Genomic DNA, 17,765 nt, shown 5'->3' with positions numbered 1-17,765 from the left:
TCAGATTCTAAAATAAATATATTTTCATCCTTACAGGTCATTAAAAACAAAATTCAGTGGGAAGATTTTACAGGTTTTATGAGTCCAGGTGTGAAGATCTTTGGACCAGTGCAGCCAAGCACTGGCTGGCCCCAAGCACTGCAGGTTGCAGCTTACTCCACTTTGGCCATACTAGCATTACTGCTTTATTGAGACCAAAACCTGCAGTTGATGGGAAATAAAGCAAGTTTGCAAAAGGCTAATCCAGTTCTCTGGAAAGTCTCTGCTGCTGCAGACAAATCTTCAGGGCTGAAGGAGTATGTTTTATTCCATCTACCCTACAATCCAGTGTGTTGTGCAGGCAGCCCTTCACCCAATTTGGAACCATGAGGCAGCTTTGACACTGCAACTCTTCTTATCATTTAACATTACTGAAAGTCATCCCAGTACACCAAGACTTTCACAAGATTCAACCTTACCTGTTTCTTATCCAATTTACAGAATTTTATAGCATTATTTTTGGCAGAGTTCTGGATTAGGGCAGAAATCAGTCACAAAGTGTTGGATGCACTCAGTGGCCACCCAGATCTTTGTACTTCAGAACACTCCCGCTCCCCTGCCTGTGTCTTTTTCTCTTCCTAGTCTTCTCTGTTCTAAATTCTCCTTACTCTCCTCTCAAACTCATGAGTTCTCCCTTATGTCACCTTCCATTAGATCAACCTCCTATTTCTCTACAAAATGCACTCCTTCCTCTTTCCCCAGTAACGTTAGTCACTCACATTCTTCTGTGCTTCACAAAGTTGTTCAGTAAACGGAGGGGAGGGAAAAAACATAAGAACACAATACCAAACAAATAATAAAAACCCCGAAGATTTTCAGTACTTCACAACTTCAACTGAAATCAGCAGTTGAACACTTGGTGCTAAAAATGAAATCACGCTTAACATTCAGTTTAACTACGAGAACTGCTTATTTCACATGCAGAACTACTGTCAGTAAGCACATATACACACTGCAACATCTACAGAATCTAACATTTTTGTCCCTCATAACTTGAATCAATGAATTTAACTAGTAAATGGAACAAGGTTTATTCGTAACTATTTGCTACTGGATGATGTGTTGGAACACATTCCTCTGCTGTGATGAAAAAATGGTGTGTGGAAGACTGTGTGTGTTAATTATGCTAAAACATGCACATTTATATAAATAAAAGGCAGCAAATTATGGCACTCTGTCCAAAATCATTACTTAAGTGCAAATATTTGCTATTGAAATAATTGCTTAGAAAGTGTATTTACATAATTTCTTAGCTGATCAAAGCTACCAATTTAATTAACAGTCATATTCGGCATGCTTGTGTGAATCTGACAAACAACACTAACCATGTAATCTCAAAGGATGAACCAGAGGGAGTCTGTGGATGATAATTGTGGATAAACTATTACATACATTCTTCTTCATAAGTTGAAACAAATGACTTCAGTAGGAGATTTAATTAATGTCTGGCAACAATAATTTACTGTAGCAGTGAACGTTATACCATACATGTTTCACCTTGAAAATATTACAGATGTGTGTAATACTTGCATTCCTCAAAAGAAGACTCACAAATGTTTTCTACAACAGACCCAATTCCAAGTGGCTTTTTCAACTACAGCCACAAAAGCCTTGTGCTGCACACCTATGCAACCAAAAAGGTAACTGTAAAAACTGCTTGATCTTGTTATACCAGCACGTGCTCTCAATTCTGCTAGCTAAGGCAGACTTATTCTGCTGCCACAGATGAGCAGCAAGTCAGTCAGAACATGCAGAATTTTGTGCCTCCACTTGTATGCCAGGTCAGTATGACCAGAGATATGCACAAAGAATTTTTCTGGTAGCTACATATACACATGCACACACAATAGCGAAGAACTTACAAGGACCCAGCCTCCACATTTGGCCCTCGGACGTAGAAAGGAACTCTGATATCAAACTCATATGGCATCGATTTTCCCTTCACCAGCCCAAACTGACCAATGTGATAACCATGATCTGCTGTGTATATTATATATGTATTGTCCAGTTCACCAGTTTCAACCAGTGTGTTGTAAATCTGAAAAAAAAAGCAAAAAACCCACAGTATTTGTTTCACTGAGATGTACTATATAGAGAGATATGGGAGATAATTTTCAGTCTATGTGTAATCTACAAATAACAGCAAACCTGGATGTCACTGACTTATCACACTGATCTATTCCAAATAGCTTATAACTACAAAAAATGTACTGACTGAATACTGCAGCTATATATTACAAGGCAAATGCCCATTTTCTGTTTTTAGGTAAACACGTTAACATCTCATAGCTTCAAAAATGCTTGGGTTCAGCATTTTGCATGAGAACTGTCAAAACAGCATTGAGTACATTTTTGTATTTGATGTTATTTTGATAACAGAGATGAGAGTTTCAAGGTGATGAGCATTTCTGAAATTCTCTCTCCACCTTTATCTTTTCCTGTCAGCAAGCAATTCTAATAAAATGACAGCATTTTGCATCTCACACTTCTTTAAGCAACACTTAACAATCTTGCCTTCAGACAAATGAGTTCTCATTATGTAGAATATCTGCAAAATCTCTTCCAGATAAACACCACTCAGTTTCACTAGAGAACTAACACAGCATTTTCTCTTAATTTTCTATTTGTGGTTGTTCCTATAGATTTATATGAGAATCTTCACATGAAATACACCAACATGAGCACCACAGATCAATTTTTATGTACTATTTTCACTTGCCAAGGTCCTAGAATGGTGAAGCATTAAGTCATGTCTTACACATTTCAAGACAAAACAGCACTGAAAAAAACCCACTCTTTTTTGTTACTTTCCTGTTGTTGCTGCTGTTTTCACTTTCTTTAATACTGAAAGACTGTTAGATACAATTCAGATGAAAAGATCAGACCAATTTGGGGATTACAACTACAAACAACCCAACCAATTTTTCCTGCAGTAAATATGCATATGAAATTAATCCAAAGTCAAACCATTTTACAGTAAAATAGATAATCTCTAATACTGATATCTGATGTATCTAAGCAGGTTCATTAATCTGGAGTAGAGATCACACTTGCCTGAATCAGAAATTATAAGTCATTACTAACAAGTTCATGCAATGGCATCCAGATAACCTCATCTTCGCCTTCCAGGACTTTCATTTTATGCTCTACCATTTTGATAAAGAATGCCAAGAGATAAGCAGAAAATTGCAACACCTTTAAATCTGCCTTCTTACATCTGGAAATAAAACCACTCTTTCTCACAGTAGCTATTAGCTAATTCAGATATATCAGTTCAAAGTTCCCACTGTTATATAAAGCAGATTTAAAAGAAAATAGAAATCTACCTATATTCTTATTTTCTTCTAGCATTTAACATCCTAGGTGTGATTTGTCATGGGATTGTTCCTTTTTTAACCTGTTTTAATTTTCTGAGTTCTCCCAGAAGCCCTGTGTTACAGCACCAAAATAGGTCCGCTGTCACATATACATCTTCAACAGGCTGTAGGATGGCTTTGCACTATTAGAACATATATTTTTAAAGTTTAGATTAACATTTTGTTTTCAGTAATGTGTCTACAGCAACAAATTAGGTGACTTGGAACACCCAGCTATTTAAAACTGAAAAGTCCTTTTTCTCTTACCTTCATATGCATCACATTTTGAAGCTTAACTCAAGAAACAAACCCATATTGACCCAAAAAGTGATGGTTAATCTTACCATCTCCATAGAATCATCCACAGACATGAGTGTTTGAAGGCGCTTTCTCTGTAACATGTTAGTGAACTCCATGTGTATAGGCTTCATGGGACCCGTATACCTCATTATCCAGTGCTTGTCTGGGTTTGGAGCATAGTTATAGCTAGGAGTGCTGAGAAGCAAAGAGAAAAGTAGACTATTTTAGCAGTGCAGAAAAAAACCACACATAATGTGTAACAATAACTACTATTTCATCAATACTACAGGACCTCTCTCTGAGGTACACAAGAAAATATTGAGTTCAGGAGTTTCGTTCTTTACATTCTAATAGGAGATAGGAGAAAACTCCGTGGGGAATAAAACCTATTAAAAGAGTAAACATTGTTTCTGCAGTGTCATCAGACTAACACAGATACTTTTCAAGGCCAAGACACCACCCTCGGAAGTCTAACTTCACAACTGGGATGTATTAGGACATGTTATCAGGTCAAAAAGCATGTACTACTGCTTATTTTCTACTCATGTAATTAATCACTTTGCTTTCATTCTGCCCACATTAGCGCAGTGCAAGCTGTTTAACAATAACTATAGAACATGTTGAGAAGCTTCCAGTATGCTTTTTTAAATCAGCTTTTTTCAATTTAACATGACTGGCTATTTTCAGACTTCAGCACTCATGTACCCAGAGCAGCAGAGGCACCCTACCTGGTGGTATCAAACTGCATGTGAGCTCATGGCAAGCAGAAGTGGATATATAGCCAGATTTTAAAGACCTGCCAAAAAAAGCAGGAGTGAGGGGAAATAGGACTGTATTTTGTCAATACTTTCAAGCCACTAAGTCATTTGCAATCATAAGAAACTTTCAAATTCCAGTGAGTTCAAACTAAAACCAGATTAATTCAACTTCCTGTAAAAATCCCAAGAGCTGGAATCAATATCCTCCTGGAATCTCACAGCCCCTCCAAATACTCATAATCTTGTAACCACCAAAGTGATGAGGAGAAATAGCACTGATAGTCCATTATCTCACGTAGTTAGCTGTTTCAGAAATTGCTCTTTCCTGCATAATTATATCATTCTACATAAGCCAAATCTAACTAAAAGACTTACTTTGGTACATCATTATCATGGTGTTGACTCTGTATCACCAACTTGCTTCAAAGTTATATTTGTAGCTTATATTTACAATAAATACTATTTTTATCTACCATAAATATCCCTTAAAAGCTTTTTTTACTGTTTAAGACTAAGAACCACATCTGTCAGTTTCTTCATGTCCTGGTTCACACACATCTCAGGTAGAGTTTAAAATATTAGAAATTACTTTTCCTAAATGATTTGCTGAGTCTCTCTTTTTCAATCAAAACAATAAACTCACTCTATGCAAAAGTGCAACCTAAGAAGGTGACACAGTAATACAGGAAAAAAATAGCAGATACTCAGCTACTTTCTTCTTCCCAAACACAATTTCCTGACAAACTCAGCTCCTGCTTGGCAAATACCTACACTGTCGTTTTTGTGTATGCAGCAAAGCAGCAGGGTAAGTTATTAAGACAAACAACAGTAACATAAGCTGAAACTTCTCCTTGAAGTTAGTGTTTCTAATGTATCTTTGCATATGACAGGTAATCTTAAGTTTTTACATAAATATGAAATTAATAATCCGACAGTGAAATGTTCTATGCAGAAAGCCTTTGTTAGATGCTATCTGAAAAATGTGCGTAGGTGGCAAATGGAAGCTTCTTCATATAGGGAGGAAAGGGCTGGTGTTTATTCTCTGTGTATTGTTAATAGCCTCTTGAATTTCAGAATGTTATTGTGGCTGAAATAATGACATTGCTCCTTTGAAAATGCTGACAGTTATGGAAACTGTTGCTATGTGATGCCCAGAATGAATCAAAAATGCTTGGCACACTCCTTTTCAGCTTACTTTGTGATTTCCTGGCTGATTGGAAACCTCCCGCTGTTTAATCCAACCAAAGCCCATGATTTTCTTTGATTACTACAAATGTAACTCTCTTACACTTAACAGATTTGTCTGTCTTGTAGGAAAAATACACAAACGTAACATTCCTAGAAGTTGGTTAAGATAACCTCTTCAAGTGTACTCAGATGATAAATCCAAGCCTGACTGCATTTGACCTTGGAAAAGATGGGTGGTAAAGTGTAACCTCTATAGAGATAACATTTCTGATTGCTGTCAAACTGCCAAACTGTGGCATTCTCTGCAGCCCTCAGTACAAGCAGTAAAAAATGAGAACTGGCCATGCAGCCTACAGATTTGCTTGCTGAATGCTGATTGACGAGGCTAAATTTCACATCAGACCAGAAATGCACACAAACAGGAGTTGTACAGAAAAAGGACAGTGACTGCAGTGTAGGGTACAATATTCATGCCAGCTAGTATATCTAACAATAGAAGCATGAGAACAACAGCATAAATTAGCAACAGAAATAAGTACTGGGGATCTCAAGCAAAGGAACACACTGATTGTCAGTCTAAGCCAATATAAAAATTTAGCAGCAGGGATTTTAACAGTGCTAAACAGTGCAATGTGCCCAGCATAAGCATTGCATTTTGGATGCACCATCTCTCTGTGGCTACAGCTTAAGGATCCACATGCAGACTTCAGAGGTGCTGACACAAGCAGAGGTACGAAGCCATGCTACGTGGTGTATTGCCCTCTGGTTTCAGGGCTGGGCAATGACTTTGTTCATGTTACTGCTTTAGGGCAATTCATACAAAGTGTTCTGATCTTTCTCTGCTGGGTCCAGAAGACAACAAAACAGTGAGAACTGCATACATTGTCATTGGCAGAATTATCTGTCACTGAGATTCCCTTGGGATGTGGGAACAGAAGGAAGAATGGAAACAAGAGAACTGATCTATGTATACAGGGAGGGAATGATGCACATTCTGCATTTTTGAATTTAATCTTAAAACCAAGCTGATGAAGATCAATTATTTTTAAATAATTAAATGAAAAGTGCTTAAAATCAGATTGGCAGTTTCTTTGCACAGAAAACATATACAATTCTATGCTTTGGTGTTTATATATGCATATATATTATATATATATATTTTTCTACAAAAATATTTCCAGTATAATTGTCATCAGTGCAAGAAGAATCACCTGCAATTAAAAATAGATTCATGTAACTATTTTATAATCACAAAGATAAACCTTGTTTATCTAAAAATGAAGTTACACCATAAACAAACGAAAAATAGATGTAGCTTATATTTTTAATTGCAGGCCTTCCTTCTATTCCTTTGCACTGACCCACCAATGCCTCAGAACTGTCTTTGTTAGCACAGCACAGAATTAAGGAATACAATTCTAAGTTCCACTGCAGCTAGATAATAAGGAAAGGTTGTTTCTCTTTGACTCCATTTTAAATGAAGTGAAAAGGCTCAAATGGATTTCTCTGGACTTTGGATTAGTCCTGAGCAGCTTTAGCTACCAACTGATTATTTCAATCAGTTACCAGTTCCTTCACAAATCCAAAACAGAACAGAATTCCCCTCAAAAGAAAAAAACAAAACAAACAAAAAAAAAAACCACCACAACAAAAAAAACAGGAATAAAGTTACAAGTGATGAACATCAATGAAGGCACAAAGACATGAATTAGAAAAATACTGATTTTTTGCAGTTATGCTAAAAGGTAACTGAGGTGAATAATTTGATTTATCAGCACGAAAAAATCCTATACTGAAGAATTACAGAGCTGTACATGCATAGCTATGAACAAGAACTATCTCACCATGATACTGCATTGGAGCTTATTAAAACTTTAACTTGGTAACTAGACAATACTGGTTTTGATGACTTCAGTTGTTTTCAAAACACTGTACAGCATCATTTATGGACATACCAGCTCATTCAGAAACTGCCAGTCTCAGGCAGCCTCTCTTTTGATATAAAAATAGAAGTAATAATTAATGCATACTATGTGATTTTTGTAATAGCTACAAAATACTGTCCAAGGGATTCCACATGATTGATCCTCCCCAAAAAAATCTCCAAAACCTCTTCCTATACGTTTGTGACAAAGTTATGCCAAGAGTATTAAAAAATAAAAATAAAAAAAAACAAAAAATAAAAAATCACCCAAAATTTATACTCCTGAACCTGAAATATCAGGGTTTTATTTTTCCTTACATGTGTTGTGAAGCATTAGGAAAGAGATGTGAATATTGAGGGGCTGAATCTTCAGGGCCATGAGGAGCTGCATGGCTTATAACCATCAAAACAGGCCTGTGAGGATACATCTTCTTTGATATTCTGAAGAAGGTAATACTGTCATTGGTTATCAGATCAGTGAGATAATCCTGCAAGTAGAAGGAAAGTTATAATGAGATATTTCAAAAATAATTTCATGTTGGGGTGGAATGTGAAGGGGAGGCATCATAAAAAACAGGACAAAGGAAGCTACTTAGCTCAGAAAGGGAAAGAGGAGGAGGTAAATTGCAGACATTAAAACATACACCAAATAATTCTTTCTACACTGTCTAGAAAAATGAAAAACAACAGAAATGAAGGACAATGAAGAAGCTCAAATGGGACTCTTTCTTCTCACTGTGAAGATCACAATACATTGTGTCATATACTTGGTCACAAAATGACCAAGTATTAATGAAACAGAAATGAAAAATTAAAGGAAAAGTACAAGCTAAATTATTTGGCTTTTGATGTTGAAATTTTCTTGAAGGTGTGCAGTCCAACCTCACACCACAAATGTGCTCTTCAAATGCAAATATATGTTAATTTTCCTTCATCTTCCTCTGAACCAGAAATCTTTACACCTAGAAGATGCTGGAGCGATTGGACTGAAAACGTCATTTTATATTACAGGTACAATGACAATCTGATAGAGATACACCTCTATCAAATTAATTACTGATAATTTAGAAAACTCCCTTTGTAAGATATGGATAATATATTTTCTAGTAAGTGTACACATCTTCTGGCACCTGCTGGAACTATATGCATTGCAGACAGTCTGTACTGTACTGTGGGAAATGCTGTGAATGCAAACAGGACTAGAAATTGAACTTTCAAAGTTAGAAGAAAAAGAAAAAGAAAAAATGGAGTAGAGTAATTCCTGTTGGAGAATCTGAAAGAATTTGCAAAGATTTGGTTTTCACAGGATAAGGGCTCAGCAGTTACTTTGGAGGACAAAATCAGTAATGGTTATTTTTTTCAGTTCAACTGGCACATAATTAACATCAATTATGTCAAGTAGATAGTGACAAAATATAATCTCATTATCATGTTATTTGCTGGAAAAGTAGGTTTCAAGCAAAACAAATGGTAGGAAGATCAGAGAACCAATTTTGTATTTCCGCTTGTGTTTGTTCATTTGAACCCCAGTGTTAACATTGCCATGTACTGTCTAATATGTTGAGTATTAGGCAAAAATACGAAGATTATAAAAATATTTATATTTTCAGACCTGTTCTTTCAATTAACAAACTCAGAAAAACTGAACAGAATGAAAACCTAAACATTTTAAATTGTTACATATACAAAATCGAGTCGAAGATCTTGGCATGTAAAATAAAACTGTAAAATTGACTTCTTGTTACACAAACAGGGAACACTGCCCTATGACATCACTTGCCTGAGATTGTTTCATGTAAGGTTGATTTCCACCACAACATTTTTGGTAGCATGGCTACAAGGATTAACTTTGATTCTTGATAGATCAGAAGGGAAAAAAAAGACAAATAATTCTATCAATTGTCTGTAACCCTTAGCAGCTGGTAATAGAAAGGGAAATACTAGAAGCCTGTCAAGTTTTATCTTTCAGTACAATGTAGATTCAATTAAAAATTACAAATGGGTGATGGGAGGGAGGAAATCATATAGACTTCAAACTTGTAAAGAAAAAACTGCGAACATATTACTGAAATGAAAAAACAGAGGCAGGATTTATGCTCAATAAAAGAAAGTGAACTGAATCCCTGCTAAGCAAATACATCTTAAAAATCAGTATCACTGCTAAGTTAGCTTTTGAAGTTACACACTACTTGAACTACAGCAGTTTACTGATTATTTTATTTATAATTATATTTGAGCAAAGCCAGTTCCTTTGGGAAGTTCACACTTTTGGCTGACATAGATCCTCTCCTGACTGCAAACAGGTGACTGAGCTGTAGTAATAATTTGCAGGCATTTTAGTAAGTTTGGCCATGGAATATATAATATCCTGGAAAGGACATTAGGAACATACACACCTGTAACAACACACAGTGATATACATTTAACAGTTCATTTTTCCATTCACTTAGACAGCAACGTCTGAGTTACCATAAAAAGCAGCAGGATTCTATGAATTCTCCATTATATTATAGCTGTGAAACAAGTAAATTAAATTAACATAAAAAGATGGGTCTAGCTGGAGGGAACTGGATTCTTATCTCATTTATGCTTGTGTAACTCTGCTGAAATCAGTTCTATACCAGGGGAATAGATGGCAATCAGATTTAGCACAAGATAATTAAAGTACAAAGAGGAGAAATAGTTGTCATGCAGCATTTAAATCCGTTTTCACATCTGCAGCTCATAATACACATCAGCAGTCTCAGGATGTTTTGTTTGTTTCTATTTCTGTTAACAATGTTTTCAGTAATATGACCCTCGCTGAACAGAAGATAACAGAGAGTCCAGACATGGAGCCTTCTGTATTGTAGCTAATGTTACACAGAGCAGCTTTCAAGTATGGTGGGAATTCTTTAATTAGACTGAAACTGCAGCTATCTCACAGTCACATTCAAACGTTAAAGAAATCGAAATAAATCCGTAAGACCTACCCTGGAGTAGTCAAATCCATGCTTCTCCTTCACTCCATTTCTACAGAGTGTGTAGTTGTAAAATCGGGAATTTTTAAGTAATCCAACCCATTCTTTCCAACCAGGAGGCACATAGGAACCATTATATTCATTAAGGTACTTTCCAAAGAAAGCTAAGGGTAGAGAAAGCAGAAGTATAGTAAGAAACATCTCAAAGATACTCTATTTAGTCATATTCGTTCAATTCTCTTTTGAAACTGGAACATTTTCCTTAAAGTGAGTTATGAGTTTGTCTCTGTTTCTTTTTGATTTGCATTCTGAATACATATGACACACACTGGAACACAGTTACATTTGTTTTACGGGCTGATATTTTGAGACTGCTACCAGCAAAACAGAGAATGTTTAAAATAGCACCAGTTGTCACATTATCTCACCCTGCTCTGAATCACCCAATTTACGTTTTTCATTGTGGTTACACCCACTCAAGGTCTCCACCTAAGAACTGTCAGAAGCAGTGAAGTCACCAATAGGAGGCTGCCTTAGGAGGAACGATGACACCAGAACCATAAACACAATCAAATTTTAAAACTGCTGCATAGAAGAACTGAAGCAGCAGCCTTGCTTTGCAGAACAAGTACAGATTAAGCACAAGGATTCTAACAGAACGTCATCCAGACACTTGAGCCCTCCTCCCAGCTTATGTAATTGCTAGATTTGCTCTGTAAAGCACAAGCATACAGACACAAATTATTCTCCAAAAAACAGTTAAGAATGTTACAATATATCATCACTACGCCACTGCAGGACAAATCAAACCCTCTTCTGGTTGCTTTATTTGTTTTTACAGCTTACAGGCAAAATTCTGCTCTTGGCCTGGAGATTGCAATGTGATTCTACATCTGAATTTTCATGTCAGAGCTCACACGTGAAGTTCTGAATGCTCTGGCAATACAGGTTAGCACTATCACAAAGACCAGCATGAAGACCTTCACTTGTTCTCCTTGACATTACAAATATTTTTAATTCAGAAGCAGTAATGCTGCTGCACCTTGCATGGATCTCAGTCTTAGAACAAAGCTTATCTCAAAACCCAGGAGTTTTGAGCATACAGTTCTCAGCTCCTGATTCTTGAAGTGTTTTTTAAGCTTTCAGCCACAACATCTGATACCACATCTTCTTGTATTTCTGTACAAGGAGTGTATGCACAGTGTGCATATGGACAGTGAGGTAAGAAGGGCCAGCCTCACTGTAGTCAATGGAACTGTGGCTATTTGTAGGGGCAGAACCTGTCCAAGAGATCTAGTGAGAAATCATGTTGCACAACAGTACATGAGAGAGTTCCATGTTATTACTAGATAGCAATTCTCTTTTCTACAAAAATGGGAAACATTCACAGGATCGTAATACATGACAGAACAGAATGGAATCAATTTATAGGGAGCAAATATACTGTGCACCAAATACACATCAGATCCAGCTCACAGCGGATGCGAGCACAGCAAGGCGGAGGACGGCGTGTTTCAGCAGTGGCAACAGTGCTACGAAAGACAAGCCAGGTTCCAGATGGCCACACACAGCTGTCACACCATGAAATTAAGAGTATCTCAATCAGCTCATCCACATGAATAGCTAATGGTGGTGACCATAACGAAAAACTGTGTTTTGTCACTGAGAATTTGCTCTATCAAAGTGCTTTTGCACTCTTTGGATCTGTTACAATTCCTATGGAAATAAGGAGAAGGCATTACTTTCAGAGCAAGCTATGTACAAGCCAGCCACTTACAGAAGGGCTGGGTGACGGATAAGCATGACACAGAAAAGAATCTCTGTGTCACTGTCCTCACCTACATGCTCACCTATCTGCTCCACTACAGACAAAAACTACCACATTTCTCAGGAACTGTTTGTACAGTATATATTTTTTCAAATGTTTCTGCTTTATGAACATCTTCAAATTTTTAAAGAGTGAAAGGCAACTCATAGTGATAGTGGGTAGTTAATGTATGCAGGTGAACACTTTCTTCTCTCATCCTTGTTACACATAAGGACTGAAACACTGACTACTACCTACAGTAGCAGGTGAACATAAAGCAGTCCAAAGCTTCTCATCTCCCACTCAACATATTATCATTCAATTATATTCCAACAGATGAATTTGGCATTTCTGCTCAATGAAATCCCTCAGTTCCTAAAACCTATGCCTGAAGAATTCAGGAAAGAGGCATTCTGTAATGAATTACTGCATTGCTGTTCTGCAGAGGCCTTAAAGGCAAGTCTGACAGAAGTTCCTTCCAGCACCTTCTGCATACCCCGCATTGTATATTCAGGATGTCTTCATACTGTTTCATGGATGTCAATGAGCTTTAAATAATTTTCTCTGTTGTTTCCAATGTTCCACTACCTCTTTTTCTTTTTTCCCTCCTCCCTCCTTTTCAGCCTTTTAAAGGCCTGTTATTCAAAAACTGTTAAACCATCACTTCTCTGTACTACAAAATATTGGGTTACAAAAAGCACTCCTGATGCTGATGAAAGATTTTCATTTTAGATTGTAAAGATTCTTTCTAACACATTTTTCCCCTCATCAGATTAGTTCACCACCAGAGACAGCTGCTCAGTAGAGCACATATGCCTTCGGAACATCCAATTCCAAGCTGCTCCAAGATTTCCTTAACAAACATTTTCAAGGACTGCTGTTTTGATACGCTCAGCCATGTTCCCATATCCAACCTATGAAAGGATCACTAAAAAACACCAAGTGATTGTTTTTAATAAACGCATCAAAAGTGTGATTTCCCTTTGCTTTAAACGCTACAGAACATTATTTTCTCCTAAGACCAAACAAAACAGGATATAGAAGAATTGAGTCCTTTGTACACTGTTACCACTTCTGCAGGGTTCCTAATCTTTCCCAGTTCTTTTCTCAGGGTCTCAGTCTTCAATGATAAGCACCTGGAAGATCCTTTGGTACAAAGTGGAATTTTCACAAGAGGCCTCAGTGTTTTTTGTTGTTGTTGTTTTTGGTTTTTTTTTGTTGTTTTGTTTCTTAGTTTAAAAAAACAACCCTCTTCCTATACAGAAAAAAAAATTCATGCACATAAGAATTTGCCCTTTGCTCTCAGTTAACACAAAGGTCTGCTCTGAACATAACACAATTGCAGACACACTAGGCACACAGCTCCCTGCTTAAAAAGCAGGTCTCGCCTATCTAAAGAACAGACATCTCAGTTTCAAATATGCTCCAAAAAGACAGCAGTCACCTTCACTGAAAATATTCAGGCTAGTTCTACCACATATCATTATACCAAACTGCAAGGTTGTTTCCACACCCGCTCCTCCCCAACCTTTCTTTTCTTTTAAAAAAAATCAAGCACACTAACACACTGCTACTTTTTCTAACTTCAAAATACGCAAAGAACTTAAGGGCCTCTACAAAGCATATTCATAATTTCCTGTTTGATGTCAAGTTTTAAGATAATTCATCTTCTTAATGCATCAATAAAACAGTGCAGGGGAATCACTCAATCCTTTTCATGCCACACAGGCTACCCAACACTGTAAGCTGGATATAACAGAACTTTGCAGCTCCCATAGCAGCAATGAAAACACAGTGCAAGTCACAGATCCAGCACTGCAGAACTGCCAGAAGATCAGAATTAGAAACACGATTTTAGTCTTTAATTTGGTTTCCCTAATTTGGCTGTTCAGATCTAACTGACCATAGTCAGTCTTCTGCTCAGTCTGGATAGAAAGAAAAGCTTTAGAGAATGGTCAGAAATTGAAATAAGTTGCTCAAAATGACAGCACAGTTTTCATTCTGGGTGTTTTTCAGGTCTGGGCTGAAAGAAGTGCTCAGCAATATGGCCTGACGCAAGCTTTGGAGAGGTGGGTGGACAGGAGATCTCCCCAGTACCCTTCCAACCCAAATTATCCTGTGACAGACTACATTAGTAAACAAGTTCCATCTTAAGTCAAAACAATGAGATTTCAGGATTTTAGAATTTAGGAAGCTATTTGTAAATATTCCTGCTCTCACAATAAATCATCAAGCCAAGAAAAAGTAAAATTAATTTTTTTTGTTATCCCTGAACTATAAGCTCAGAAGTTCTATCATCCATCTGTCCTCTGGGAGTCCTCCCTTCACATCCTTCCCAGTGCTCAGCTGTACGCACTCGGCAGCACACCATTAAACTGCACTTTCCACTGTGACTGTGAAGTTAAATTCCTGTTTAAAGCTACTGACCCTCTACTTTTAACCACAAATGCTGTGTATTAAGTACTTCAAAGAAGCATTTAAATCATCGTTCTTTTGATACAGCTAAGCAGACAGCTTTCCAGGTAGCAAGGCTTTGAGTTGCAAGTCCTACAGTTACACAGAGGGATTTTTTTTCACACCTCAGAAGTCTTCTACTTCTGTATCTGACACTAGTCTTTCCTAACTCAGAGTTGAACAATTAGTTACAGCTGAGCTGAGTTTTGAGGGGAAAAAAGTCTTTCTGATCTTATTCTTTTGCTGTTTATCTAGCAAAAATTACTTTTAGTACTTTTTGTCCTCTGAAAGACAATCAAAGGAAGGCAAACTTGAAAACGTCCTCACCCTGGCTAAGTACAAATAATGAGCATTAAGCCCAAAGGTCAATTCAATTCTACATTCACATCATGGCCAAATATACTCAAACTGAAAATGTATAATGGAATCCACCCAGTGGAATTAATGGATTTACAGCAGAAGTAATAAAAGGTTCTGAAATAAAGTTCTGTAATTTAGTATTAAATTTGGTTCCACAAGAGAGATTTTCTGGAAACTTCAGTTCTCGTGTGGTATCAAAATAACTGACCCAAAACTCATTCATTAAATGTAAGAGTTGTAAGAACAACATTGTACAGTGACTGGTAACCATTGCAATCAGAATATCCTACAGGTTTTCTTACTGTGCTGGGGAACTACCATGGTAGTAGGACAAAGTGAACACAGAATAATCGTTATGATACCTTTGTCCCTCTTCCTGAATTTGCATTGCACATTCCACAGTCACGGCCGAGAACCAGTGCCAAGATCTATGCAGTGAATCAGAGGAATTGGCAGAAGAGGATCAGATGAAGCCAAATAAAACAAAAGGGCTTAAGCCAAATATTTTGAAATGGTCAACAAAGAATCAAATGGAAGAATGCTAACAATGAGCCAAATCTCTCTACTTTCTCAGGTGAGCAAATTCCCAATGGAGTCACTTGGCAAAAGGTGCCTCTCACTAAAGGCTATGGCACAGCTTATAAAGTTCAAATAGAACTAGAATTGTAAAGCATAAATACCTTTCTGAACGGCTATCTCACACATACACTCTGAAAGTTGAAGGAAAAACTCTAGAAATAACAATCTTCAACTCATCAGTCTTTTATAACAATTCAGTACAAGATGAGTCAGTGTGTTGCAACAGCATCATTTCCTGTACTGGGCAGTGCAAGAGAAGAGAGCACTGGCCACATGGGTCAGAGTGCTGCGCAGTACCACTAGTCAGCCTGCTTGCTCCTTGGTGGCTAAGTCTGATCATTCAGATCTCCAAAATGTTTCCCTATACCAAAATCATGAAGACAATGAGACATTTTGTTTAAGACTCACCATCAGCTATCACACCTTCCTTCCATATATTACGATCACAGAGAATCCTAACTGTTAGATTTTTCCTCCTCATCATATTGTCAATTGATTGCAAGGTTCCAGGGAGCTACTGGGATATGCTGTGAAAGAAGAAGTACTGTCTAGATTTCAACAAAGCCTGTTTTCTTTCACTTAGCATTATAACTGGAAGAATAATAAAAGAGTTCACAGTTAAAAATAATGAAGCCTTACAAATTCAAAGTCCAGCTCTGGTTCAGTATAACCACAGAACTCCTTTCAACAAGATATCCACCAAAACAGAAGAAATCTAGATTATACAGTAGTATACTTTCTGTACATCTACTTTTTATGTTTCACACACAAAAAAAAGAAATCTAACAATTTTTTTTTTTTCCAAAGGACTAGTCACCTCTTACAGCACTTAAAATGCATCCCATCTCATACACACAGATACCCACCCTGTGCATAACAAATACACAAGAATGGAAGTGCTATTATTCATAGCTTGGACAATGAGGCACAGGTCTCAGGGTAGTACTCATGCTATTAAAGCATACAGAAAGATAGGAAGATGTTTCAACTCAAAGAAATTGGAATTCTACTTCCAGAACCTGGAAGCAGAAGTTTATTAAGTTAAATTTAATGAAAACAAAATAACTGGCTTTTACAAAAGCAAAAGAACACAAAAAGATAAAGCAGAAGAGGATAAAGCCAACAGATTTTTCTTAAAAGTGCAGTCATTTTAACAATCAAAATTAACAAAGATTTAACTTTTTTCTCAAATGTGAAAACATCTCCTTTAGTTTTTTTGCTATTTTGAATGCTATGACATGATGACCGCTGCTTCTTGCTTGAAATGATGAATCAATACAACAAAGCCAATACACTTCAAATTGGCATCCTATCAGCAGAATACATGCAGTAGGGAAAAGAGGAGCTTCTCACAATCTACAACATTTTATGTTGAAAACAGATAGATTAGAGGAATAAATAAGAAAGAGGGCAAGAGGGAAATAAAATATGACTGGAAAGAAGTGAGCCACAGGCACTGGCTTTCTGTACTTGTGGATGCATTCATCTCAGACTCCTGGAAGGTTTTATTTGATTGCAGGCTATTTTGTGGATTTTACTCAGTGAGTTACTCACTGAAATGCACATATTCCTCTATTTGGGATGGTTAAAATGTGCATTAAATAACATAAAGCTACATGCAGAAGACAGGCGATAAAACAGCAGCTATATAGATGAGTTTCATTTCTACAATCTCTGCATAATCATTGGAACATAACTCAACTTAGTGCATTCACACCAAGTTATCGTACATTATAATAAGTTTAAACTGAAATTAGTGAGGCACACAGCTCAATTCTTAGAAACACAGGGAAAAGACACATGCGTCCTTGATTCAAAACTGACTGAAGAATAGATGTGAAGTCAGTGCTAGGAAAAAAAAAGTCTTTAACATACATAAAGCAGAAAATTCAGAAATATGTTTTGTGTGAAAAGGTCATTCTCCAAAATATTTGCAGGATATTCCATCTCAATTATTCACTGCCATGGACCAAGTCTGCCAGAAGTAGAAACACGGACGTGTATTCAGGCTAAACATCAGCACACTTCTTACATCCTTTC

At 36.9% G+C, this 17,765-nt stretch overlaps 1 protein-coding gene across 3 annotated transcripts in view; it reads right to left on the bottom strand.

The window, feature by feature from the left end:
* Positions 1-17,765, bottom strand: part of SULF2 (sulfatase 2) — a 63,049-nt gene that overhangs the window by 28,483 nt on the left and 16,801 nt on the right. For all 3 annotated transcript variants that reach the window (XM_042883678.1, XM_042883679.1, XM_042883677.1), the window contains 4 exons: positions 10,538-10,689; positions 7,884-8,053; positions 3,740-3,890; positions 1,902-2,077 (listed from right to left, as the gene is read on the bottom strand). In XM_042883678.1, the coding sequence (XP_042739612.1) occupies positions 1,902-2,077; positions 3,740-3,890; positions 7,884-8,053; positions 10,538-10,689 (649 nt within the window). The remainder of the gene's footprint in view (positions 1-1,901; positions 2,078-3,739; positions 3,891-7,883; positions 8,054-10,537; positions 10,690-17,765) is intronic.

The sequence above is a fragment of the Lagopus leucura genome, unplaced genomic scaffold (assembly GCF_019238085.1).
Source record: "Lagopus leucura isolate 7727_CA_CO unplaced genomic scaffold, USGS_WTPT01 Super-Scaffold_100039, whole genome shotgun sequence".
In the NCBI taxonomy this organism is placed as follows: Eukaryota; Metazoa; Chordata; class Aves; order Galliformes; family Phasianidae; genus Lagopus; species Lagopus leucura.
This window is presented reverse-complemented; position numbering and strand designations above follow the sequence as displayed.